The sequence below is a fragment of the Salmo salar genome, chromosome 05 (genome assembly GCF_965601325.2).
Source record: "Salmo salar chromosome 05, fSalSal1, whole genome shotgun sequence".
NCBI lineage: Eukaryota > Metazoa > Chordata > Actinopteri > Salmoniformes > Salmonidae > Salmo > Salmo salar.
Window position 1 is genome coordinate 62,749,768 of NC_138295.1, and position 27,713 is coordinate 62,777,480.

At 45.7% G+C, this 27,713-nt stretch overlaps 1 protein-coding gene across 1 annotated transcript in view; it reads right to left on the bottom strand.

Moving 5' to 3' along the window:
• LOC106605459 (atrial natriuretic peptide receptor 1) overlaps positions 1-27,713 on the bottom strand; it is a 70,207-nt gene that overhangs the window by 10,168 nt on the left and 32,326 nt on the right. The window contains exons 6-15 of the mRNA XM_014201144.3: positions 16,524-16,618; positions 7,409-7,544; positions 7,125-7,209; positions 6,838-6,958; positions 6,660-6,734; positions 6,423-6,500; positions 6,196-6,300; positions 5,911-5,982; positions 5,514-5,673; positions 5,195-5,350 (exon numbers count right to left, since the gene is read on the bottom strand). Of these exons, the coding sequence (XP_014056619.1) occupies positions 5,195-5,350; positions 5,514-5,673; positions 5,911-5,982; positions 6,196-6,300; positions 6,423-6,500; positions 6,660-6,734; positions 6,838-6,958; positions 7,125-7,209; positions 7,409-7,544; positions 16,524-16,618 (1,083 nt within the window). The remainder of the gene's footprint in view (positions 1-5,194; positions 5,351-5,513; positions 5,674-5,910; positions 5,983-6,195; positions 6,301-6,422; positions 6,501-6,659; positions 6,735-6,837; positions 6,959-7,124; positions 7,210-7,408; positions 7,545-16,523; positions 16,619-27,713) is intronic.

Here is a 27,713-nt window from a genome sequence, read left to right on the forward strand (position 1 = left end):
GTATTTGATCCCCTGCTGAATTTGTACGTGTGCCCACTGACAGAGAAATGATCAGTCTAGAATTTTAATGGTAGGTTTATTTGAACAGTGAGAAACAGAATAACAAAAAAAGAAATCCAGAAAAACGCATGTCAAAAATGGTATAAATTGATTTGCATTTTAATGAGGGAAATAAGTATTTGACCCCTCTGCAAAACATGACTTTGTACTTGGTGGCAAAACCCTTGTTGGCATTCACAGAGGTCAGACGTTTCTTGTAGTTGGCCACCAGGTTTGCACACATCCCACTCCTCTTTCCAGATCTTCTCCAAGTCATTAAGGTTTCGAGGATGACGTTTGGCAACTCGAACCTTCAGCTCCCTCCACAGATTTTATATGGGATTAAGGTCTGGAGACTGGCTAGGCCACTCCAGGACCTTAATGTGCTTCTTCTTGAGCCACTCCTTTGTTGCCTTGGCTGTGTGTTTTGGGTCATTGTCATGCTGGAATACCCATCCACAACCCATTTTCAATGCCCTGGCTGAGATAAGGAGGTTCTCACCCAAGATTTGACGGTACATGGCCCCGTCCATCGTCCCTTTAATGCGGTGAAGTTGTCCTGTCCCCTTAGCAGAAAAACACCACCAAAGCATAATCTTTCCACCTCCATGTTTGACGGTGGGGATGGTGTTCTTGGGGTCATAGGCAGCATTCCTCCTCCTTCAAACACGACGAGTTGAGTTGATGCCAAAGAACTCCATTTTGGTCTCATCTGACCACAACACTTTCACCCAGTTGTCCTCTGAATCAATCAGATGTTCATTGGAAAACTTCAGACGGGCATGTATATGTGCTTTCTTGAGCAGGGGGACCTTGCGGGCGCTGCAGGATTTCAGTCCTTCGCTGCGTAGTGTGTTACCAATTGTTTTCTTGGTGACTATGGTCCCAGCTGCCTTGAGATCATTGACAAGATCCTCCCGTGTAGTTCTGGGCTGATTCCTCATTGTTCTCATGATCATTGCAACTCCACGAGGTGAGATCTTGCATGGAGCCCCAGGCCGAGGGAGATTGACAGTTATTTTGTGTTTCTTCCATTTGCGAATAATCGCACCAACTGTTGTCACCTTCTCACCAAGCTGCTTGGCGATGGTCTTGTAGCCCATTCCAACCTTGTGTAGGTCTACAATCTTGTCCCTGACATCCTTGGAGAGCTCTTTGGTCTTGGCCATGGTGGAGAGTTTAGAATCTGATTGATTGATTGCTTCTGTGGACGGGTGTCTTTTATACAGGTAACAAGCTGAGATTAGGAGCACTCCCTTTAAGAGTGTGCTCCTAATCTCAGCTTGTTACCTGTATAAAAGACACCTGGGAGCCAGAAATCTTTCTGATTGAGAGGGGGTCAAATACTTATTTCCCTCATTTAAATGCAAATCAATTTATAACATTTTTGACATGCGTTTTTCTGGATTTTTTTGTTGTTATTCTGTCTCTCACTGTTCAAATAAACCTACCATTAAAATTATAGACTGATCATTTCTTTGTCAGTGGGCAAACGTACAAAATCAGCAGGGGATGAAATACTTTTCCCCCTCACTGTAAGAAATGATCAGTCTATAATTTTAATGATAGGTTTATTTGAACAGTGAGAGACAGAATAACAACAATGAGTTCGGATTGGTCTGCCATGTAGCATGCTTCTGTCTATAACATGAGCAGTTCAGTATGTGTAGGTAATCCTTTCTACCACAGCTTTTTTGAAAGATATCATAAAGAACTGCAGAAGTATTGCTACTGCTCTCCACTGTCTGGAGGACGATCGTGCCATGCTGACTCTCTCTGACTCTGAAAATGAATCAAACGATGAGGAAATCCCTGATTTAGATAAAAACATTTTAATTGAACCAGACATTCTAGAGTCTTCAGAAACAGTGATCAACATTGTTGTTGTCATGGAAGAAGTTGAATGCCCGGTGGTAGCAGAGTATGATTGCTATGGAGATGGAGAGAATTCTAGTGTTTGATTGCAAATATGCAGCGGGAGTCGAAAAGAGAACACAGAAAGCTATTGTATAAAACACCTGTCTCCGGATTACATCTTCAAACTAAGGGCAACCATGGCAATGGTTACAGAGAGGGAGAAGCGTTCATCCATGTATACGGGTAAGAAAGTCTAGCTGTCACGCTCTGACCTAGGAGAGCTGTGTTTTCTCTGTTTAGTTAGGTCAGGGTGTGATAGGTGGGTGGGCATTCTATGTTTTTGTTTTTTATGTTTTGGCCAGGTATGGTTTCCAATCAGAGGCAGCTGTCTATCGTTGTCTCTGATTGGAAGCCATACTTAGGCAGCCTGTTTTTCCTGTGTTGGTGTGGGTAGTTGTTTTCCGTTTTGTAAGTAGTACCTGACGGAACTGTTGGCTGTCGTTTTGTTGTTTTCCGTTTAAGTGTCATCATTAAAGTAATTATGAGCACTCTACACGGTGCGCCTTGGTCTTCTTCATATGACCCTCGTTACAGAACTACCCACCATGATTGGATCAAGCGGCGTGCCCGGGCAGAAATGGACACCTGGTCAAGTGAGGAGTGGATAGAAAGGAGAAACTGGACTTGGGGGCAAGTAATAGAGAGATATCGGAGCCTACCGGGGAAGAACAGGAGGCACCCCCAAATCTTTTTTTGGGGGGGGGCACACGGGTAGTTTGGCTGGGCCAGGACTGAGACCTGAGCCAACTCCCCGTGCTTATTGTGGTGAGCATGTGCCTGCCTCTTGCGCTCTCTCTCCAGTGCGTCTCCGTAGCCCAGTACGCCCTGTGCCTGCTCATCGCGCTCTCCCTCCGGTGCGCCTCCATAATCCAATACGTCCTGTACCTGCTCTTCGCACTCTCCCTCCAATTCGCCTCCATAGCCCAGTGCGGCCGGTGCCTGCTTTGAGCACTCGGTCCTCAGTGCGTCTTCCTAGTCCGGTGAGACCTGTTTCAGCTCCACGATCTAAGCCTCCAGTGATAAACGATAGTCCGAAACTATAGAGATGATCCATGGCACGAAGCCTCTAGTGATGATCCATGGCCCGGAGCTTGTAGGGATGTTCCATGGCACGAAGCCTCTAGAGGTAATCCATGGCCCGGAGCCTGTAGAAATAATCATTGGCAAAAAACCTGAAGGGATTATAAATGGTCCGGAGCCTGTAGGGATAAACCCTGGCACGAAGCCTGTAGGAATAACCCATGGCCCGGCACCTGTAGAGATCATCCATGGTATGAAGCCTCCTGTGATGATCCATGGCGCGGAACCTGTAGAGATGATCCATGGCATGGAGCCAGCAGCAGCGGTCACTAGTCCGGAACCGATAATGACGCTTCCCAGTCCGGAGCCTCCGGCGACGCTCCTCCGTCCGGAGCCTCCAGCGACACTTCTCAGTCCAGAGCCTCCAGCGACGTTCACCAGTACGGAGCCTCCAACGATGCTCCTCAGTCCAGAGCCTCCAGCGACGCTCACCAGTACAGAGCCTCCAGCGACGCTCACCAGTACGGAGCCTCCAGCGACGCTCACCAGTACGGAGCCTCCAGCGACGCTCCCCAGTCCGGCGCCTCCAGCGACACTCCCCAGTCCGAAGCCTCCAGCGACGCTCCCCAGTCCGGAGCCCCCAGCGACGCTCCTCAGTACGGAGTCTTCAACGGCGGTCTGCAGCCCAGAGTCTTCAGCGGTGGTCTGCAGCCCAGAGTCTTCAGCGGTGGTCTGCAGCTCAGAGTCTTCAGCGGTGGTTGGCGTTTCAGAGCCTCCGCTGATAACCCACGGTCTGGTTCCTCCGGACACACAGAAGCGGGGGGATCAGTGGGCGGAGGGGGTTCTACGCCCGGAACCAGAGCCGCCGCCAAATATGGATGCCCACCCGGACCCTCCCCAATAGGTTCAGGTTTGTGGCCGGGAGTCCGCACCTTTGGGGGGGGGGGGGGGGGGGGTACTGTCACGCTCTGACCTAGGAGAGATGTGTTTTCTCTGTTTAGTTAGGTCAGGGTGTGATAGGTGGGTGGGCATTCTATGTTTTTGTTTTCTATGTTTTGGCCAGGTATGGTTTCCAATCAGAGGCAGCTCTCTATCGTTGTCTCTGATTGGAAGCCATACTTAGGCAGCCTGTTTTTCTTGTGTTGGTGTGGGTAGTTGTTTTCCATTTTGTAAGTAGTACCTGACGGAACTGTTGGCTGTCGTTTTGTTGTTTTCTGTTTAAGTGTCATCATTAAAGTAATTATGAGCACTCTACACGCTGCGCCTTGGTCCCCTTCATACAACCCTCGTTACACTAGCTAGATACATTTTCAGATATTATACATTTCAAATTTAGTCAGAATGTCATTTTCATTTTAAGTTAAAGCGTAGTGTTAGCTAGCTAGCTAACGTTAGCTGGCTGGCTCACTAGCTAACGTTACGTGTATGATCTGTGTCATAATATTATTTGTATCTCCGAAATCTATTTGCATTGCTAGTTATAACCTAATGTTAGCTAGCTAGCTAACATTGAACCTAGTTGGTTAGCTTTAGCTACCTGGAGATTCATGCATGGTGGCTAGCTATGACAATCAGTTTGTATTGCTAGTAGTATGGGTTGGGATTATTGCTGCGTTCAAAAACTGGGGACTCGGAAATCTCAGACTTCCAACTTCAGTCTGTTCAAGATAACCCTGGGACTCGAAAAAAAAACAAGCTCCGACTAGGAAAAATCGTTTTGAACTGTCATCCAACTCAGAATTCAAACTCAGGAACTCGGGCCTCTTTCTAGAGCCCTGACTTTTCGACCTGAAGATGACTGACGTCATGATTTCACCTCGTATTTTTCCAAGTTCTCAGTTGTCTGGGAACTTACTCACTCTGTTTAGCACATGGACTCACATGTGAATCCTTAAAGAGATGGGTGGGGCTAAGGCTTAAGAGGTTGTGAACGATCCTGAATGGGTTTAGACAAAGAAGAGCTCTCAAGTAGGTGTACCAAAATATTCAAGAGCCATTTTCTCAAAAGTGGGGTTACAAGTTTATCAACTTTCAAAGCAGAATTACTTTCCCATTGTTCCTCAACTGTAGTGTATTATCTACAACTTTCGCGCTCTGAATCTCTACTTTTATCCAATGTAAAAAACACACTTTCAAATTTTGTTACATAGGATCAAATTGGTCCCAAATGTCTGTCATGTAGAAAGAGAGAGTGCGTGTGTGTGTATGTGTGTGTTACCTTTGGGGCTGAGCGGCTCTCCCTCCAGATAGAAGGCTCCGTGGCGTAGTGCCACCTCTTGGAGAATGATGCCAAAGCTGTAGACGTCTCCCTTCTGTGTGCCACATGGAGGGGGACTCTCCAACCTCAGCAGCTCTGGGGCCATCCACAGCTTCCCTACACACATAGATGGATAAATTGACTAAACGCATAATCAATTTGCCTACAGACACTGTTCTAAGGTCAGTTTTGTATTTCACTCTCTTAAGGATTTGATCAGGTTAAGCTGATCCTAGATCTGTGTCTAAAGGGCAATTTCCTGCAGAGCCAGGTGACTAACGGGCATAGTAAGCATGGGCGTCGTCTGTGTTGCTCTCGGTGCGGAAGCTGGACAGGCCGTAGTCAGTGATCTTCAGCACAAAGCGGTTATCCACCACGCAGTTGGACGACTTCAGGTTGCCGTGGGAGACGATGACACTGTTGTGGAGGAAAGCCATGCCCTGGTAAGGAGAAGGGGAGGGAGGTAGGGATAGAGGGTAAAATGTAGAAAGAGAAGAGAGGGGTAGTCAAAAGGAGAGATTATATATAAATTAGTTATTTATATTCAGCTTTAGTCTAAAAATGTTTGGCAAAGCATATGGACGTTCACTTGTTGAATGATGCAAATGTGTTTTCTGAAGTCAATTGAAGTTGACATATGGAAAGATAAGCTGGAGAGTGTGTAGAGCAGTGGTTACCTTGACAATGTCATTGATTAAAGAGTATCTGAACATCCAATCCAGTGTGATGCTCTCGTTTTCCATGATGTCCTGAAGGATGAAGCACGCACGCACGCACGCACGCACGCACGCACGCACGCACGCACGCACGCACGCACACACACACACACACACACACACACACACACACACACACACACACACACACACACACACACCATTTAGACAAGGAAAATGTTTCCTAAAGACTTGTAATGGGTCAGTGGACCATCTTATAGTGGAGAAGTGGTGAGGGGTGGCTACCTGTAGGCTACCCCGAGGACAGTACTCTGTGATGATGCAGATGTTGGGGGGGTCGATGCAAGCTCCAATGAAGCGGGTCAGGTGCTCATTCTGAATATCACGCATCTGGAGAGGGAAGGAAAGGAGGACACCATGTAACTTACACATTTAGGGACAGCGCTATTCTCTGATGCACATATGCATTCTGGAGTATACACACGTCACACTACAACCTCATGAGGACTCACATGTTTCAGTTCAAACAGCACGTTTCTGGTGAGCTCAATGCGTTTTCTGTTGATGTATTTGATGGCCACAATATTCGCCTGAAAGACAGAGAAAACATTATGCATTCAATCCAGTTGACATTAAAAGGTTACTTTCTTTCATGCACGCACGCACGCACGCACACACACACACACACACACACACACACACACACACACACACACACACACTCATACACACACACACACCCTACTTACCTTGTAGTAGCCTGTCTTGGCAAACACCTGAAAGTTTCCATCTCCTGTTAATAGGGAGCCGTAGTTGGAGCCCCTCTGTAAATAAAGTGAAAGGTGGGATGGGATCAGTTTTGTGCAAGACTGTGTGTATTGTGAAATGTGTGTGTCGTTGCAAGCGTGCATGTGAGTGTGGACTCACCAGGGACAGAGTGAGCTTGCTGCCTGCGCTTCGCAGCACTTTCTCCATGTTGCTCATCTGAATATCCTCCCAGGAGACCCTCCACAGCTGAGCCACCAGCTCATTTTCAAGCTTCAGCTTCCTGTGTGTGCAAAAGAGAGAGAGAGAGAGAGAGAGAGAGAGATGATAGATTGCTCTTTTAGATATGTGAACAATGCTATAAATGTAATAACATAAAACTCTTCCCGTAGATTCTAGGCCCTGTGCATACTTGCTGATTGAGCGTGAACTGGCCTGTCTACACTCACCTGTATATGAAGACAGTAATGGTGAGGATGATGATAATGATGAAGAACACCACAATTGTTACCATCTGGTGGATTGTGATGGTTCCTGGAAAAAGAGACAGGGGAAAATGTTTTATGGTTCCCTGGTTTCCTTCAATACAGCCACTGCATGACAGTGTAGTCAGTCATCGTAAGCTGTTTTGACTGGTTATGACTACTATAACTTCTGCTACGTCATGCAAACTAAGACATTTTATGGGGGGCAGTGTATACAAAAGTGAGTGAGAGAGACGGAGTCCACTGACGTGCGAGGCAGGCTGGGTTGTCGTTCTTGAAGCCACAGACGGGCACATCTAAAGGAGCAGCGCCCCCTGGCCACTGGATGTCCATCCCAGGCAAGGCCCTCAGCTTTTTCTGAGAGCCGTTGTACACCGACACAATCTGGCAAGGAACACAGTATAACTTACTGTAAAATGCAGAAACAGTTTGTGATATATTGAAAACCTAAACATAAAATGGGCATGTCTAATGTTATAGACAAATAACATACCACACATTGATTGATTGAATGTATTAGATCATTTAAAGCAGTAGGCTGTTCCCCATGTAAGTAAGTGTGTTTTATGTGACTGGTGCGATACGCGTTTTGTTGCCTATGTGTTTTGTTATTTTTGTATGCCGGTAGTTATGTACATTAAACGGCTCCGGCTATTTACCAAGTTCTTCTCTCCTGCGTTTGACTTCCATGCCACCAGCTACGCACCCCTGACATAATTTCTGACCTGACTATGGGGTCAGCAGAAGCAGGTGCCCCTGGTATAGGGGTCGAGGAGCGCATCCAGGAGCAAGCGAACATAATCTACCAGCTCGGCGCCATCATGGATCAAGTTTTCCAGACCCTGGACCGTTGGGAGAGACAGGGAGGTCCACCAGCGCGTTCAACAACGCAACCCGAACCTCCACTACTCACTCCTTCTGCAACTGGTCCAAGTGGGATGCGTCTCGCCCTTCCCGGGGAGTATGATGGAACTTCGGCACAGTGCCAGGGTTTCCTGTTACAGCTGGACCTATACCTAGGCACCGTTTACCCAGCTCCCTCGGGAAGGGAGAGGTTGTCCGCCCTCATCTTGTGCTTCACAGGGAGAGCTCTGGAGTGGGCCAACGCCGTATGGGGGAAGGAGAAGCGGCGTTGGAGGACTTCACCGAGTTCACCCGCCGTTTCCGCCCAAGGGTAGAGCGGCGGGTGAGCGCCTCCTCCAGCTGAGGCAGGAGACGAGGAGCGCCCAGGAGTTTGCCCTAGAGTTTAGGACCCTGGCTGCCGGCGCGGGATGGAACGACAGGGCCCTGATTGACCACTACCGTTGCAGTCTGCGCGAGGACGTCCGTCGGGAGTTGGCCTGCAGAGACACCACCCTCACGTTAGATCAGCTGGTGGACCTGTCCATCCGGCTGGACAACCTGCTGGCTACCCGCGGACGTTCAGATCGGGGTCTGGTGGTTCCATCCCCTCGCACCCCCTCTCCTGAACCTATGGAGCTGGGAGGGGCGGTGCGTAGGAAGATCGGAGGGGGTTCCAGTTCGTGCACCATCTGTGGCCGCAGAGGACACACTGCTGGTCGGTGGCGGGTTGGTCCCTCTGGGAGTCGAGTCAGCAGGCAGGGCAATCTGGCGTCACCCCAGGTGAGTCTGCACCACTCTCATCCAGAGTCCAACTGTTTGCACCTGTTTGTTTTCCTGATTTTTCCCTGCATTCCCAGCATAAGGCGCTAGTCGATTCAGGCGCAGCTGGGAATTTTATTGACAGAGCACTCGCTCGTAGTCTTATGATCCCCATTATCCCCGTGGCTAGACCTTTCCCAGTTCACGCTCTGGATAGTCGACCATTGGGGTCCGGGCTAATCAGGGAAGCCACTATCTCCCTGGCCATGGTGACGCAGGGGAGTCACAATGAGAGAATCAGTCTCTTTCTCATTGACTCTCCTGCGTTTCCTGTGGTACTGGGCCTTCCCTGGTTGGCTCATCATAACCCCTCTATTTCATGGCAACAGGGGGCTCTCACGGGGTAGTCGCGAGAGTGCTCGGGGAGGTGTGTAGGGGTTTCCGTTGGTGCTACCACGGTGGAAAGTCCAGACCAGGACTCCACCGTGCGCAACCCTCCAGAATATGCCGATTTGGCTCTCGCCTTCTGTAAGAAGAAGGCGACTCAATTACCACCCCATCGACAGGGGGATTGTCCGATAAATCTCCTGGTAGACGCTGCACTTCCCAGGAGTCACGTGTATCCCCTGTCGCAAGCGGAGACGGTGGCTATGGAGACATATGTCTCCGAATCCCTGCGTCAGGGTTACATTTGGTCATCCACATCACCCGTCTCCTCGTGTTTCTTTTTTGTGAAGAAGAAGGATGGAGGTTTGCGCCGTGCATTGATTATCGAGGTCTCAATCAAATCACAGTGAGGTACAGTTACCCGCTACCTCTTATCGCCACGGTGATTGAGTCAATGCACGGGGCGCACTTCTTCACAAAACTGGATCTCATGAGCGCATACCACGTGGTGCGTATCCAGGAGGGAGACGAGTGGAAGACGGCGTTTAGTACCCCCTCAGGGCATTATGAGTACCTCCTTCTGCCGTACGGGTTGATGAATGCTCCATCAGTCTTCCAATCCTTTGTCGACGAGATTTTCAGAGACCTTGCATGGGCAGGGTGTAGTGGTGTATATCGATGGCATTCTGGTATACTCCGCTACATGCGCCGAGCATGTGTCTTTGGTGCGCAAGGTACTTGGACGACTGTTGGAGCATGACCTGTACGTCAAGGCTGAGAAATGCCTGTTCTTTCAGCAAGCCGCCTCCTTCCTAGGGTATCGCATTTCCACGTCAGGGGTGGACATGGAGAGTGACCGCATTTCAGCCATGCGTAATTGGCCGACTCCCACCACGGTAAAGGAGGTGCAGCGATTTTTAGGGTTTGCCAATTACTACCGGAGATTTATCCGGGGTTTTGGTCAGGTGGCTGCTCCCATTACCTCACTGCTGAAGGGGGGTCTTGTACATCTGCAGTGGTCAGTTGAGGCGGACAGGGCTTTTGGGCATCTAAGGGCTCTGTTTACCTCGGCGCCCGTGCTGGCCCATCCGGATCCCTCTTTGACGTTCATAGTGGAGGTGGACGCGTCCGAGGCTGGGATAGGAGCTGTGCTCTCTCAGCGCTCGGGTACGCCACCGAAGCTCCGCCCCTGTGCCTTCTTCTCAAAGAAGCTCAGCCTGGCGGAGCAAAACTATGACGTGGGGGACCGGGAGCTGTTGGCTGTCGTCAAGGCCTTGAAGGCATGGAGACATTGGCTTGAGGGGGCTAAACACCCTTTTCTCATCTGGACTGACCACCGTAATCTGGAGTACATCCGGTCAGCGAGGAGACTAAACCCTCGCCAGGCAAGGTGGGCAATGTTTTTCACCCGTTTTGTTTTCACCCTTTTGTACAGACCAGGTTCCCAGAACGTTAAGGCAGACGCACTGTCCCGCAGTATGACACAGAGGAGCGGTCCATGGATCCCACTCCCATACTCCCCGCCTCTTGTTTGGTGGTGCCGGTAGTGTGGGAGCTGGACGCGGACATTGAGCGGGCGTTACGTGCAGAGCCCACTCCCCCTCAGTGTCCAGCTGAGCGTCTGTACGTTCCGTCTGCTGTCTGCGACCGATTGATCTATTGGGCCCACACGTCACCCTCCTCTGGTGATCCTGGGATTGGTGGGACGGTGCTCTGTCTTAGTGGGAAGTACTGGTGGCCCACCTTGGCTAAGGATGTGAGGGTTTAGGTTTCCTCCTGTTCGGTGTGCACCCAGTGTAAGGCTCCTAGGCACCTGCCCAGAGGTAAGTTTCAACCCTTACCCGTTCCACAACGGCCGTGGTCGCACCTGTCGGTGGATTTCATAACCGATCTTCCACCTTCACAGGGAAACACCACGATCCTGGTCGTTGTGGATCGTTTTTCTAAGTCCTGTCGTCTCCTCCCTTTACCCGGTCTCCCTACGGCCCTACAGACTGCGGAGGCCCTGTTTACTCATGTCTTCCGGCTCTATGGGGTGCCTGAGGATATAGTGTCTGATCGGGGTCCCCAGTTCACTTCGAGGGTCTGGAGGGCGTTCATGGAACGTCTGGGGGTCTCGGTCAGCCTTACCTCAGGTTTTCACCCCGAGGTCTTATTGCCAGGGCCAGCCGGGGGAGTGGGCAGCGTTCGTGCCTTGGGCAGAGATGGCCCAGAACCCGCTCCGCCACTCCTCCACTAACCTCTCTCCCTTTCAGTGTGTGTTAGGGGTATCAGCCGGTTCTGGCTCCTTGGCATCAGAGTCAGACCGAAGCTCCTGCGGTGGATGACTGGTTCCGGCGCCCGGAGGAGACATGGGACACCGCCCATGTTCATCTTCAGCGCGTCGTGCTGCGCCAGAAAGTGGGCGCAGACCGTCACCGCAGTGAGGCCCTGGTGTTCGCACCGGGGGACCGAGTCTGGCTCTCGACCCAGAACCTGCCCCTCCGCCTGCCCTGTCGGAAGCTGGGTCCGCAGTTTGTGGGGCCATTTAAAGTCCTGAGGAGAGTGAACGAGGTATGTTATAGATTACAGCTTCCTCCTGATTACCGCATTAACCCCTCGTTCCATGTGTCTCTCCTCAGACCGATGGTGGCTGGTCCGCTCCAGGAAGCTGAGGTGCGGGAGGTTCCTCCGCCCCCTCTGGACATCGAGGGGGCCTCGGCGTACTCCGTTCGATCCATCCTGGATTCGCGACGTCGGGCGAGGGGCCTTCAATACCTCGTGGACTGGGAGGGGTACGGTCCGGAGGAGAGATGCTGGATTCCGGAGGAGGACGTGTTGGACCCTTCTATGCTATGCTGCTGGATTTCCACCGTCTCCGTCCAGATCGCCCTGCGCCTCGTCCTCCGGGTCGTCCTCGAGGCCGTTGTCGGCGCGCTGCAGGAGCCGCGAGTCAAGGAGGGGGTACTGTCACGACTTCTGCCAAAGTCGGTTCCTCTCCTTGTTCGGGCGGTGTTCGGCGGTCGAAGTCACCGGTCTTCTAGCCATCGCCGATCCATTTTTCATGTTCCATTTGTTTTGTCTGGTTGTCACACTCACCTGGTTTCATTTCCCTAATTACATGTTGTATATGTTCCCTCTGTTTCCCCCATGTCCTTGTCGGGAATTGTTTATTGTAAGTACGTGTGCTTTATGTGACTGGTGCGATACAGGTTTTGTTGCCCATGTGATTTGTTATTTTTGTATGCCGGTAGTTATGTACATTAAACGGCTCCGGCTATTTACCAAGTTCTGCTCTCCTGCATTTGACTTCCATGCCACCAGTTACGCACCCCTTACAAGAGGTTTACATACACTCAATTAGTATTTGATAGCATTGCCTTTAAATTGTTTAACTTGGGTCAAACATTTCAGGTAGCCTTCCACAAGCTTCCCACAATAAGTTGGGTGAATTTTGGCCCATTCGTCATGACAGAGCTGGTGCAACTGAGTCAGGTTTGTAGGCCTCCTAGCTCGCACACACTTTTTCAGTTCTACCCACACATTTTCTATGGGACTGAGGTCAGTGCTTTGTGATGGCCACCCCAATACCTTGACTTTGTTGTCCTTTAGCCATTTTGCCACTACTTTGGAAGTATGCTTGGGGTCATTGTCCATTTGGAAGACCCATTTGCGACCAAGCTTTAACTTCCTGACTTATGTAATGAGATGTTGCTTCAATATATCCACATAATTTTCCTGCCTCATGATGCCATCTATTTTGTGAAGTGCACCAGACCCTCCTGCAGCAAAGCACCCCCACAACATGATGCTGCCACCCCCGTGCTTCACGGTTGGGATGGTGTTCTTCGGCTTGCAAGCCTCCCCCCTTTTCCTCCAAACATAACGATGGTCATTATGGTCAAACAGTTCTAATTTTATTTCATCAGACCAGAGGACATTTCTCCTAAAAGTACAATCTTTGTCCCCATGTGCAGTTGCAAATCGTAGTCTGGCTTTTTTATGGCAGTTTTGGAGCAGTGGCTTCTTCCTTGCTGAGTGGCCTTTCAGGTTATGTTGATATAGGACTCGTTTTACTGTGGATATAGATACATTTCTACCTGTTTCCTCCAGCATCTCCACAAGGTCCTTTGCTGTTGTTCTGGGATTGATTTGCACTTTTCGCACCAAAGTACGTTCATCTCTAGGAGACAGAACGCGTCTCCTTCTTGAGCGGTATGACTGCTGCATGGTCCCATGGTGTTTATACTTGCGTACTATTGTTTGTACAGATGAACGTGGTACCTTCAGGCATTTGGAAATTGCTCCCAAGGATGAACCAGACTTGTGGAGGTCTACAATTCTTTTTCTGAGGTCTTGGTTGATTTCTCTTGATTTTCCCATGATGTCAAGCAAAGAGGCACTGAGTTTGAAGGTAGGCCTTGAAATACATCCACAGGTACACCTCCAATTGACTATCAGAAGCTTCTAAAGCCATGACATAATTTTCTGGAATTTTCCAAGCTGTTTAACCTCTCTGGGATATGTGGGACACTAGCGCTAGCGTCCCACCTCGACAACATCCAGTGAAATTACAGGGCGCCAAATTCAAAATAACAGAAATCGAATAATTCAAATTCCTCAAACATACAAGTATTATACACCGTTTTAAAGATACACTTCTTGTTAATCCAGCCACAGTGTCTGATTTCAAAAAGGCTTTACGGTGAAAGCACACCACACGATTATGTTAGGTCAGCGCCTAGTCACAAAAAAACATACAGTGGCTTCTTCCTTGCTGAGTGGCCTTTCAGGTTATGTTGATATAGGACTCGTTTTACTGTGGATATAGATACATTTGTACCTGTTTCCTCCAGCATCTCCACAAGGTCCTTTGCTGTTGTTCTGGGATTGATTTGCACTTTTCGCACCAAAGTACGTTCATCTCTAGGAGACAGAACGCGTCTCCTTCTTGAGCTGTATGACTGCTGCATGGTCCCATGGTGTTTATACTTGCGTAATATTGTTTGTACAGATGAACGTGGTACCTTCAGGCATTTGGAAATTGCTCCCAAGGATGAACCAGACTTGTGGAGGTCTACAATTCTTTTTCTGAGGTCTTGGTTGATTTCTCTTGATTTTCCCATGATATCAAGCAAAGAGGCACTGAGTTTGAAGGTAGGCCTTGAAATACATCCACAGGTACACCTCCAATTGACTATCAGAAGCTTCTAAAGCCATGACATAATTTTCTGGAATTTTCCAAGCTGTTTAACCTCTCTGGGATATGTGGGACACTAGCGCTAGCGTCCCACCTCGACAACATCCAGTGAAATTGCAGGGCGCCAAATTCAAAATAACAGAAATCGAATAATTCAAATTCCTCAAACATACAAGTATTATACACCGTTTTAAAGATACACTTCTTGTTAATCCAGCCACAGTGTCTGATTTCAAAAAGGCTTTATGGTGAAAGTACACCACACGATTATGTTAGGTCAGCGCCTAGTCACAAAAAAACATACAGCCATTTTCCAGCCAAAGAGAGGAGTCACAAAAAGCAGAAATAGAGATAAAATTAATCACTAACCTTTGAGGTGGCACTCATAGGACTTCATATTACACAATACATGTATGTTTTGTTTGATAAAGTTCATATTTATATCCAAAAATCTCAGTTTACATTGGCGCGTTATGTTCAGTAATGTTTTGCTTACAAAACAACCGGTGATTTTGCAGAGAGCCACATCAATTTACAGAAATACTCATCATAAACTTTGATGAAAGATACAAGTGTTATGCATAGGATTATAGATAAATGTCTCCTTAATGCAACCGCTGTGTCAGATTTCAAAAAAGCTTCACGGCGAAAGCACACCTTGCGATAATCTGAGTACAGCGCTCAGCCACCAAAACAAGCCATACAGATACCCGCCATGTTGTGGAGTCAACAAAAGTCAGAAATAGTGTTATAAATATTCACTTACCTTTGATGATCTTCATCGGAATGCACTCCCAGGAATCCCAGTTCCACAATAAATGTTTGTTTTGTTCGATAAAGTTCATCTTTATGTCCAAATACCTCCTTTTTGTTCGCGCGTTCAGTTCACTATTCCAAATGCGCAAGGCGCAGACACTAAGTCCAGACGAAAAGCCAAAAAAGTTCCATTACAGTTTGTAGAAACATGTCAAACTATGTATAGAATCAATCTTTAGGATGTTTTTATCATAAATCTTCAACAATATTCCAACCGGACAATTCCTTTGTCTTTAGAAATGAAAGGGAACGCAGCCCACGCTCAGGGCCGTGCGCATGATTTAGCTCATGGCATTCTGCCAGACCCCTGATTCAAACAGCTCTTATTCTCTCCCCCTTCACAGTAGAAACATGAAACAACATTCTAAAGACTGTTGACATCTAGTGGAAGCCTTAGGAAGTGCAATCTGTCCCCACAGACACTGTATATTGGATAGGCAATCACTTGAAAAACTACAAACCTCAGATTTCCCACTTCCTGGTTGGATTTTTTCTCAGGTTTTTGCCTGCCATATGAGTTCTGTTATACTCATAGACATCATTCAAACAGTTTTAGAAACTTCAGAGTGTTTTTTATCCAAATCCACAGTCAACTTAGTGCATGTAAACTTCTGATCCACTGGAATTGTGATACAGTGAATTATAAGTGAAATAATCTGTCTGTAAACAATTGTTGGAAAAATTACTTGTGTCATGCACAAAGTAGATGTCCTAACCGACATGCCAAAACTAGTTTGTTAACAAGAAATTTGTGGAGTGGTTGAAAAACTAGTTTTAATGACACCAACCTAAGTGTATGTAAACTTCCAACTTCAACTGTACATGTACATACTCTAGATCTCGCTGGATCAGTTGGTCATTAACCTCAGTGGCTTGCCACCAATTAATATTTATCATTCTGTCATTACATAAGACAAACACATTGGCACTGGGTGGATGAAATTACATATTAAATGATCATATGTAAACTGAAATAGGGTTTGTTAATACTGTATGCAATGGTATATTGTAGTGGTAATGGAGACATGGAGGTCTTTCTACGAACTGTAGAGACCTGAGCAGATGGTATTTTGTAGTGGTAATGGAGACATGGAGGTCTTTCTATGAACTGTTGAGCTCTTTTCTTCCAGATGTTAATGCCTCTGGAGTACATCTAGTTTACTGTCCCATCTTCAAAACACACAGAGACTGTGTACACAGGCAGGCAGCTTCATGAGCACTGGCAGAATGAAAGAGATGAGGAACCTTAGTGCACGAGAGATGAGGAGCCTTAGTGTGTGAGAGAGAGAGAGAGAGAGAGAGAGAGAGAGAGAGAGAGAGAGAGAGAGAGAGAGAGAGAGAGAGAGAGAGAGAGAGATGTGTGTGTGTGTGTTCAGTACCTGGAAAACACTGGTGTTGGTGTCAGTCATGTCCCAGAGAGCAAAGTCTGTCTCTCTGTCCCCATTCTCATCTATCTGCACCAGGCCTGTTACACCTGTTGAGAGGACCAGAAGGAGAGAGGAGCCAAAGGGAGGTAGAGGAGTCAGACAATATTTAAAGGGACTAAATTAATGTTATCTTACACTAATATCCAGTTCAGGGATGAAAATAATCATCAAAGCACTCAGCAGGTAACAGTTATTACTACAAATTATTACTGTCGTTACGAAACGAGAGCAGATTTACATTTGAGGTTGTCCCTATTAGCTGACACCGTAAAAAGATCTCAACCATTGTGCAAGTTAGAACACCCATAACAACATCTCAAATGTAAAAAATAAACAGCCATAACTATCAAAACAAACATTGATCATGACAACAATTTCACTTCAAATGATGGTGTTGGAGATACACAGATGCAAACACAAACAGTATAAGTTGGTACACCCTAGGTCCACCCAAAAGTATTCATCCATAATCACAGTATTATAGCTGGGCTATCTTGCTAATAAATCTAGTAGATGGCCATCTTGTATAACATTACTTTCATTTCCGGCTAAGACAACAGCCCAGGGTTGGTTTGGAGGTGCAGATAATAGCCTGAGAGCCATTCCATATTGAGTGTGAATGGAAAGAGGTGTCTATAGGGAGAAATTACATGACAGACGATGCCATTACCGGCATGGAAATGTCCAATCCAAATGGGGTTATCCTAGTAATAAAGAAATATACAGGCGTCATCCCTCTAATCAGAGGAGAGAGGGCCTGAGAGATGTGCTATGATATGGGACGGATTATCGGCTAGAGGGACATGCAGAAGATAGGGGAGCATGCACGTGTGCACAAACGCACATACTCAAGAACACACACTTTCCCACAGACGCTATTGCCCTACTCACACACACACAGGCGGGCAGTGTTTAGAGAATGATTAACCTTGTGGTTGGTCTGGGAAAATGACATTTGGCCAGCGTCTGCATGGGGGGCTGCATGGTGTTTGGTTGTCAAAGGGTAAGGTGTGGAAGTAAGGGGATGATTTAGTACCTATTTAATAGAACATTATACACTTAACATTGACCAATGAGTCATGTGGGTGATGTCATCACGACTTCCAGGAATTGGGAGTAGCACTTCTTTGGGGGATGGTCCCTGGCTGGTCTGTCTGTGTTAAGAAAACTAGGTATGGGAAGTATATAAAATAATGGAGACACATTTACAGTCAAAAATGTAGCCTTTAAATCAAATCAAATTGTATTTGTCACATGGGCCGAATACAACAGGTGTAGCTCTTACAGTGAAATGCTTACTTACAAGCCCTTAACCAACGATGCAGTTTTAAGAAAATACTTAAAAAATAAAAATTAACAAAAAAAAGATAAGAAAAACAAATAATTAAAGAGCAGCAGTGAATAACAATAGCGGGGCTATATACAGGGGGTACCGGTACAGAGTCAATGTGCGGGGGCACTGGTGTCGAGGTAATTGAGATAATTATGTACATGCAGGTAGGGTTGTTAAAGTGGCTATGCAAAAAGTCTGGGTAGCCATTTGATTAGCTGTTCAGGAGTCTTATGGCTTAGGGGTAAAAGCTGTTTAGAAGCCTTTGTCTTGATCATGTTGAGGGAGAGGTTGTTGTCCTTGCACCACATGTTCAGGTTTCTGACCTCCTCCCTATAGGCTGTCTCATCGTTGTCAGTGATCAGGCCTACCACTGTTGTGTCATCAGCAAACTTAATGATGGTGTTGGAGTGCCTGGCCATGCAGTCATGAGTGAACAGGGAGTACAGGAGGGGACTGAGCACGCATCCCTGAGGGGCCCCCGTGTCGAAGATCAGCATGGCGGATGTGTTGTTACCTACCCTTACCACCTGGGGGCGGCCCGTCAGGAACTCTAGGATCCAGTTGCAGAGGGAGCTGTTTCGTCCCAGGGTCCTTTAACAATCCCTCTGTCCGTCCATGTATCCACCATCCACCCATCCATTTTTCTTAGCCTCACAAACCTCTTACTGCTGTCTTACTCTTTATTAATAACTCGTTAATAATTCTTAGACCTTGAATGGAAATGGTGGGAGGAGGGCTGAATTTAGTGGGCTGCAGTGATGGAGGCTCAGTCCACCAGAGCTGTATTAGTCTGGTAGTGCTGACAGACTTTAATTGTGCTGCAAAGAACAGAGCCGGGGGGGGGCATTTGCACAATGTGCTAGCAATCAGAGCAGGCGTTCAGAGCGTGTGGAGAAAGGTGGCACATTGTGAGCTACGGTACAGCGCAGTAGCTTGACAGCAAGTGTGTTAGTTGGTAAATTATAACTACCTGTATGCTTTCTTAAAAAGTTCAAATGGACTGCAGTGATGTAAAGTCATGAGTGATGCGTATTGGAAGTACAGTATATCAGAAAAAAGGCTGTATTGCCAACACATGCGGTTTTCAATAATGAAGAAGCAAGTTCTATACATCTTCCACTGTCATCCTAAAGTGTCTGAATCTCTCTCACCCATCCAGGCCCATTAGTTAATGGAACAGAAGCCAGAGAGAAAAGCAGCTGTAACCTGATCCTTTCATCTTGACATCCTCCCTCTCTCTATGTATAAGGTCTATACTGGCTGCCTCCCTTTATGTACTGTATATATCTTGGTACATTATGTAAATTCATATATCATCAACAACAGTAAAACATCCTGTATATCTCATCTTATTCCCCTCACTGTTCAAATCCTTGTAATTACCTAAACTAAAACGGGAATCAGTTTCCCCTATGCGCCTTTCCAAGTATGTTTGATTTGCACAGCAGTGTGTCCCTGATGGAGGAAGTTAACATCTGATTGAAAAAACATTGCATGACCCATTCCGTACTGACGGCTAACCTGGGGGAGATGTCACCAGGCACATGCTCCAGGGCTGCCTATTTCTAAATCAGGTGTCAACTCCCTCCATCCAAGACTGCACAATGCACATTGTTTTAGTCTGGTCCTCTTTTTGTTGGGGTATAACAAGAAGATCTCGCAGTCAAACAAAAGATTCCAGAAACATATTGACAAGGTAGAAAAAACGGTCAAGTGTCTGAAAGAAAATGTCTATGAAAAAGCCAGAGGTGAGTCCATATTAGTGGCATGTTGTGGTTTTTAGGCTTCTGGTCGATAAATGCACAAGGCAACTGTCAAGGCATTTGAAAAGGGCACACAGAGGGAGGACTAGCAACACAATGCAGGTGGTCGCAGCGCGTTCCTACACATTAATGAAACCTACAATCAAACACTTCTCTAATTCAGGGCATAACTGGAAAGTACTTTGACTTTAAATCTGGAGAAAGCACAGAGCACTCTTATGAATAACAACAACCGTTAACAAAGTGCACAGCGGAAGTGTCACTGCACCATTTGATTTTCCACCAAGTCACAGTGTAGTTTATGGATATGTATGGTGCCAACCAGGTGATTACAATCCTTAGCTGCTGTGAAGCCATGAGAGCAGCTGCTGATAGAGCTCCATTAGAGCCACATAAACAGCCTTTGTTCTTATCTACAGAGTGAACACATGGGAATAGGTGATATTTTGAGTATTTATTATCACTGCTGCTAAACGTGGGAGCACTCCTGTCACATACAGTATATGCAAATATTGACCTTATTGTACACTCGCTGTAGTGTGATATGATATTGCAGCTCTACATCAGCTAGACAAGGAGGTTAACTTGCAGACTGTTTTTTGTTCACTCTACTTAGTTGTCTGATGTCTGAAAACACTGGCTTGGAATTTTGGCCTTGCATTGGAGAAGAATGTGATTACTTTTGTCGAAAAATTCATCGGTTAATTATAATTATTATTTGGAATGCTTTTAACGCCTCCCCACAAGCACCTCTCCTTGAAATAATTGCATTAACTGTGAGAAATAACTATGGCATTCTTCTACCCAGGCAGACGTGAAATAGATTTCCAGTCTGCAAACCACCTGCAACTTATGTCCCTGGATCAAAGTGTGTTCTGCATACATACAGTTTAAGTCGGAAGTTTACATACAATTAGGTTGGAGTCATTAAAACTCCTTTTTCAACCACTCCACAAATGTCTTGTTAACAAACTATAGTTTTGGCAAGTCGGTTAGGACATCTACTTTATGCATGACACAAGTAATTTTTCCAACAATTGTTTACAAACAGATTATTTCACTTATAATTCACTGTATCACAATTCCAGTCAGAAGTTTACATACACTAAGTTGACTGTGCCTTTAAACAGCTTGGAAAATTCCAGAAAATTATGTCATGGCTTTAGAAGCGTCTGATAGGTTAATTGACATCATTTGAGTCAATTGGAGGTGTTCCTGTGGATGTATTTCAAAGCCTACATTCAAATTCAGTGCCTCTTTGCTTGACATCATGTGAAAATCAAAAGAAATCAGCCAATTCCTCAGAAAGAAAATTGTAGACCTCCACAAGTCTGGTTCATCCTTGGGAGCAATTTCCAAACGCCTGAAGGTACCACGTTCATCTGTACAGACAATAGGCCGCAAGTATAAACACCATGGGACCATGCAGCCGTCATACAGCTCAGGAAGGAGACGCGTTTTGTCTCCTAGAGATGAATGTAATTTGGTGCGAAAAGTGCAAATCAATCCCAGAACAACAGCAAAGAACCTTGTGAAGAGGCTGGAGGAAACAGGTACAAATGTATCTATATCCACAGTAAAACGAGTCCTATATCGACATAACCTGAAAGGCCGCTCAGCAAGGAAGAAGCCGCTGCTCCAAAACCGCCATAAAAAAGCCAGACTACGATTTGCAACTGCACATGGGGACAAAGATTGTACTTTTTGGAGAAATGTCCTCTGATCTGATGAAACAAAATTAGAACTGTTTGACCATAATGACCATCGTTATGTTTGGAGGAAAAGGGGGACGCTTGCAAGCCGAAGAACACCATCCCAACCGTGAAGCACGGGGGTGGCAGCATCATGTTGTGGGGGTGCTTTGCTGCCGGAGGGTCTGGTGCACTTCACAAAATAGATGGCATCATGAAGGAGGAAAATTATGTGGATATATTGAAGCAACATCTCATTACATAAGTCAGGAAGTTAAAGCTTGATTGCAAATGGGTCTTCCAAAGTAGTGGCAAAATGGCTTAAGGACAGCAAAGTCAAGGTATTGGAGTGGCCATCACAAAGCACTGACCTCAATACTATAGAAAAGTTGTGGGCAGAACTGAAAACGCGTGTGCGAGCAAGGAGGCCTACAAACCTGACTCAGTTATACCAGCTCTGTCAGGACAAATGGGCCAAAATTCAACCAACTTATTGTGGGAAGCTTGTGGAAGGCTACCTGAAACGTTTGACCCAAGTTAAACAATTTAAAGGCAATGCTAACAAATACTAATTGAGTGTATGTAAACTTCTGACACACTGGGAATGTGATAAAATAAATAAAAGCTGAAATAAATAATTCTCTCTACTATTATTCGGACATTTCACATTCTTAAAATGAAGTGGTGATTCTAACTGACCTAAGACAGGGATTTTTTAATAGGATTAAATGTCAGGAATTGTGAAAAACTGAGTTTAAATGTATTTGCCTATGGTGTATGTAAACTTCCGACTTCAACTGTAACAACCCCTGCCTAACTAACTAAGGATGGCACACACCTGTTGTCATGTCCAAAAATGTACAGCAATCTGTGTTTACTTTGATTACCTTGAACCTTATCACATCAGTCAACAACAGTCAATAAATAAACATAGTTGTTTCATGAAATATATAGGTAACTAAGGATGGAAAAATGTACTATTCTAGGACTTACTTATGAATAATGTATAGTATTCATTATTCATCTGGACTCATCATGGGATTTTTCCTTAGCCTCTGATGGAGAGATAGGGAGTATGGGAGGGAGAGAAAGAAAGAGAGCGAGAGAGAAAGAAATAGAGAGCAAGACCTCTAGTTATGAATGAATGACATCTCAGTTCACTGGTCACGATAACAACACCCACCCGTAGCACATGTTCCATCAGGTATATCTCACTGATCATCCCCAAAGCCAACACCTCATTTGGCCGCCTTTCCTTCCAGTTCTCTGCTGCCAGTGACTGGAACGAATTGCAAAAATCGCTGAAGTTGGAGACTTATTTCCCTCACCAACTTTAAACATCAGCTACCTGAGCTGCTAACCGATCGCTGCAGCTGTACATAGTCCATCTGTAAACTGCCCACCCAATCTATCTACCTCATCCCCATACTGTTTTTATTTTATTTACTTTTCTGCTCTTTTGCACACCAGTATTTCTACTTGCATATCATCATATGCTCATTTATCACTCCAGTGTTAATCTGCTAAATTGTAATTATTCGCTCCTATGGCCTATTTATTGCCTACCTCCTCATGCCTTTTGCACACACTGTATATAGACTTTCTTTTTTTTCCTACTGTGTCATTGACTTGTCTATTGTGTTATTGGCTTGTTTATTGTTTACTCCATGTGTAACTCTGTGTTGTTGTCTGTGTCACACTGCTTTGCTTTATCTTGGCCAGGTCGCAGTTGTAAATGAGAACTTGTTCTCAAATAGCCTACCTGGTTAAATAAAGGTGAAATAAAAATAAAATAAAAATGAAAGGGTCTCTATCGCTAAATGCTATTAGACTAAGATCAGTAGGGTCTCTGTCAATCCTTTTTACAGGCACTCCGTTGCCCACTAATAGCCTTGACAAGGTTCTCCAGATACCAAAGACTTCTGGGACAATGGGGCCTACCATGTACCATGTAGCTGTAGAGTTTCAGTACACATGATGAACAAAAGGGCACAAGCACAACAGTGCTTCATTCTTTCTCTCTGTTCCTATCCCCCTCTGCCCACTTGTCTGCCTGTCTCCTTTCTACAGTGCACTCTACACTCCAGCCCTGTGCTCCACTGTGGCTCGGATGACAAGGCTTCAGATTCACACAGCTCATTATCAGCTCGACCCAGGCCAGACCTACCGTTAGAAATACCAGCTGCCTAAGTGACCAGGGCCACTGCACAGAAGACAGAGGCAGAGAAAAAGGACAATGAGTGATGGATGGTGGGGAGAGAAAGGGAAAAGAGAAGGAGGTGGAGACAGATGGACAGAGAGAGATAGAGGGATGAGCGGAGGGTGGAGGCTGGCGTCAGAGGGAGATTGAGGGAGATGGCTCCTGCTGACACAGCCACGGGAGCTCTGGTTTCGCCTGATCAGATTACTCTCCTATTTTGGGGATTTCCTCTTTTTTCCAGGAGGACTTTTTGTTACATGACAGCCAAAAGAGAAATGAGATCTTTCCATGGCAAAGGACAGAGAGTTTAGAGGAGACAGAGAGGTCATGTAGGAGAGGAGAAGAGGGTAAAATAAGAGTTAAGGAGGATAAGACACGTTGAGACAGGAAAAATATGACAGAGCAGTGAAGTGAGGAGGAACACCTTGATAAGACAGAGAAAATATGGACAGATTGGTGAAGTGAGGAGGAAGGAAAAAGAGGAAGGCAGATCCTGTGAGATGGAATTAGAGAACTGTTCACAGAGGAGAGGATTGAGAGCAGAGGAGAGGAGCGCTAGACCAGGAAATAATGAGATGAGAAGGTGTGAAGGAATAACGATGAGTAAGGACAATGACTGATAGAAAAGATAGGGAGACTGGCATTAACAAGCTGGCGTACACAGCAGGACATCCACCTCTGACACTGAAATATTATTTTCACACACTTTCACAAGTTTACAACGTACAATTACTCATGAGCCATAAACTGTAGTTTAAATGCTGAAGTCAAGTTTCAGATGTAGGTTTTGTATTTCACTAGACCAATTTCACTTTCTATTTCACTTTCTAACAAAACATAACACAGAATATAACTAAAAAGCACTGAATCGGAAGCATAACAATGAACTAAAGCTACCAAACAGCTTACGTTTCAGTATGCACCGGTGTTGGCAAAAATAATAAAAGAAGCATTGTCCTCGCATGCAACCAAACAAACCCCTCAGCCTTTCAATGCCTATGTTCGGTTGGGCTAACAGAATCAGTGTGAGGAGACTTCATCTGTTCTTGGCTGCTGCACGCTCTGCCCTCCCACTGTCTGTCTGAAGTGTTCATCTCTGTTGTTTCTGTGCTCTGGTCCAACTCATAGTGATTGAGGAGAGAAGGATGGCCGTTTGTAAAGAGAGGTCAGCCAAGGAGATTAAAGGAAAAAGAGGGAGCAGGCAGTCAGTAATGGAGGACAGATGGAGGGAATAAAAGGGAAATGGGGAAGCAGGGTGAAAGAGGGAAGGATAGAGGAGTGCAGAGCAAACAACCTGGGTACTTACCTGATGAGATGTCCCTGATGACTTATGTCACCTCCTCAAGTATGTGTACTCTTCCAATGATTCAACGTATTTGTTCTTGCTGTTACCTTTGACTTGGTGTCAAGCACCTTTCACTGTCTCCTGTGACCTCACACATAATCTGACTCTCTGACCCCTGGACTCTGTGACCAACCAAACAAACATCCGATCAACAGCCCAACCCTTCAAATTCCCCTCAAGTCCCAATAAACAGAGGTTGCTAGGACTTGGCATCTGTCTTCAGGTCCCTCACAAAGGACTGGGACTGGGACAGAAGGGGTGATGACATCCTGCTACAAGCTTTGAGACCACCATCTTCTATATCGGTCATTAGTAATGTCAAACACTAGTGCAAACCCACAAGTCTGGGTAAACACACGTAACCTTATGGCTTAGTCAGGGAGGTGTGTGTGTTTGGGGGGAGGGGGTACTGGCAGAAAGTAAAAGGGTGATTAAATGATTTAATTTAGAAATGTTCAGCAAGGGGACTACCTCCTCCAGAATGCATAACACGGGGGAAAAAGTCAAACATAATTTGATGTTTTGTGGTCATAAAGATGTTCTTTTATGGATTAATTCGCTTTTAAAAGACAATGATGTCACCAGATTGACTCAGCTAGTGACATTCCATTAAGAGATACCAAGGACTCGGTGATAAATTACTTTTTTTTTACTGAACTGGACACAGTTAAATTAATTTGAATGGATTTGAGGGACACATTCATTTGCAGTGTCCGGGAATGTGTTTGCTCAAAGTCGAAAGTGAAGATGAATTTTCTTCCGCTACAGACCTTGGCTTGACTACAAACCGGCTGCCAGCGGAAATGAAGAAGGCTGTTCAATAACAATGTTGGCATTTTTTGTTTCTTTTTGATGCTCTTTCTTTCTTTTCTAAGATCTTGCAGAGACATGGCGAGGAAACATCTGCCTGTCTTCAAAAGGCCAAATGACACAACCATGGCCCGCTAATTGATCCTTTCCATTTAATATTTTCCCTGCTTTGAGGAGATTTCTGTTTTTGGCAAAACTTCCCCACAAAGGACATGTCCACAGTTATAAAGCCTATTCCCACCTTATAACATCTAACTGTAACGATTGTCGCAAGGAGGAGACCAAGGTGCAGCGTGGTAAGTGCTCATGATTGAATTTTATTTATACTCAGAACACTAAACAAAATAACAAACAAAGGAAAACGAACGTCACGTTCTGCAGGTTTTCACTGAGCTATACAAAAACAAGATCCCACAACTGAAGGAGGGAAAAAGGGCTGCCTAAGTATGATTCCCAATCAGAGACAACGATAGACAGCTGCCTCTGATTAGGAACCATACTCGGCCAAACACAACGAAATACAAAAACTAGATTGCCCACCCCACATCACACCCTGACCTAACCAAACTAGAGGAAATAAAACGTCTCTCTAAGGCAGTGCTTCTCAATTATTTTCTGTTACGCCCCCCCTAGGAAGAAGTAAACATTTCGCGCCCCCCCAACTCTCCGCCGCGACTGTAAATAGTATCATTTGTCTATAAAATTGTTATAAGTACACCTCTGCATAACATTGTATCCTTATTAACATTAAAGAAAAAGAAAAAAGAAAGAAATATAGATCAACTTACAACAAAGAATAACTTTATTAACATAGTTTTTTTTAGTTTGTAACAGAAATAGACAGCTGCCGCTGATTAGTAACCATACTCTGCCAAACACAAAGAACTAGATTGCCCACCCCACATCACACCCTGACCTAACCAAACTAGAGGAAATAAAACATCTCTCTAAGGTCAGCGCGTGACACTAACATAAATGGTATCTACAGTGTAAACCAGTGGAGGCTCCTCAGAGGAGGAATGGGAGGGCCATGCTCCTCAGTGAATTTCATAAAAATAAAAATAGTGAAACATTAAAAAAGCTATCCTTTTTAGACAAAATATATTCGCATGTCACCAAACAATTGATAAAAATACACTGTTTTGCAATGAAGGTCTACAGTAGCCTCAACATCCCTCTGTAGGGTAGCAATGTCATTGGTGTAGAGAGGAGTAGACAGGAGGCTGTCGCAGGTTTAGAACTATTGAATTTATTTAAGCACCATAGATCAAAGCGGGACGAAACCCAAACGCTGTTGTGCTCAAAATATATCTTCTCAAACAAAAATATAAAGTACTCAGGAAATAGTAGGAGAGATTCCTCTCAGGAAAACAAGTAACATTTACAATGAAAGATAAAGACAAATGGCAGAGGGTGTATATATACAGTGATAGAGTGGTGATTGGAACCAGGTGTGTGTAATGATGACGAGACAAGTCCGGGGTTGATGAGTGAAGGGCGTTTGCCAGCAGTCGGTTCGGCAGCAGCTAGAAGGCCGGCGACGCCGAAAGCCAGAGCTGGACAAGAGGGCGAGCCAAAGTGAAGGCTGGTGTGACAAGCACCATGGTGTAGCTGGAGGACAACTAGTTCCGTCCTCCTCTGGGTACATTGACTTCAATACAAAACCTAGGAGGCTGGTGGTTCTCACCCGCTTACATAGACTTACACAGAAATTTTGACAACTTCTGGAGGACGTCGTCCAACCTATCAGAGCTCTTGCAGCATAAACTGACATGTTGTCCACTCAATCAAAGGATCAGATAATGAATCTAGTACTGAAAGTATAAGCTACAGTTAGGTAGCACTGCAGTGTATAAAATGTGGTGAGTAGTTGACTCAAAGAGAGAGAAAGACAATAGTTGAACTGTTTTGAACAAATTAATTTCTTAAAGAATGAAGGAGAAGCAAGAGAGAGAGCGAGAGAGGGAGAGAGAGAGAGCTATATTTCTTATTTGTTTACC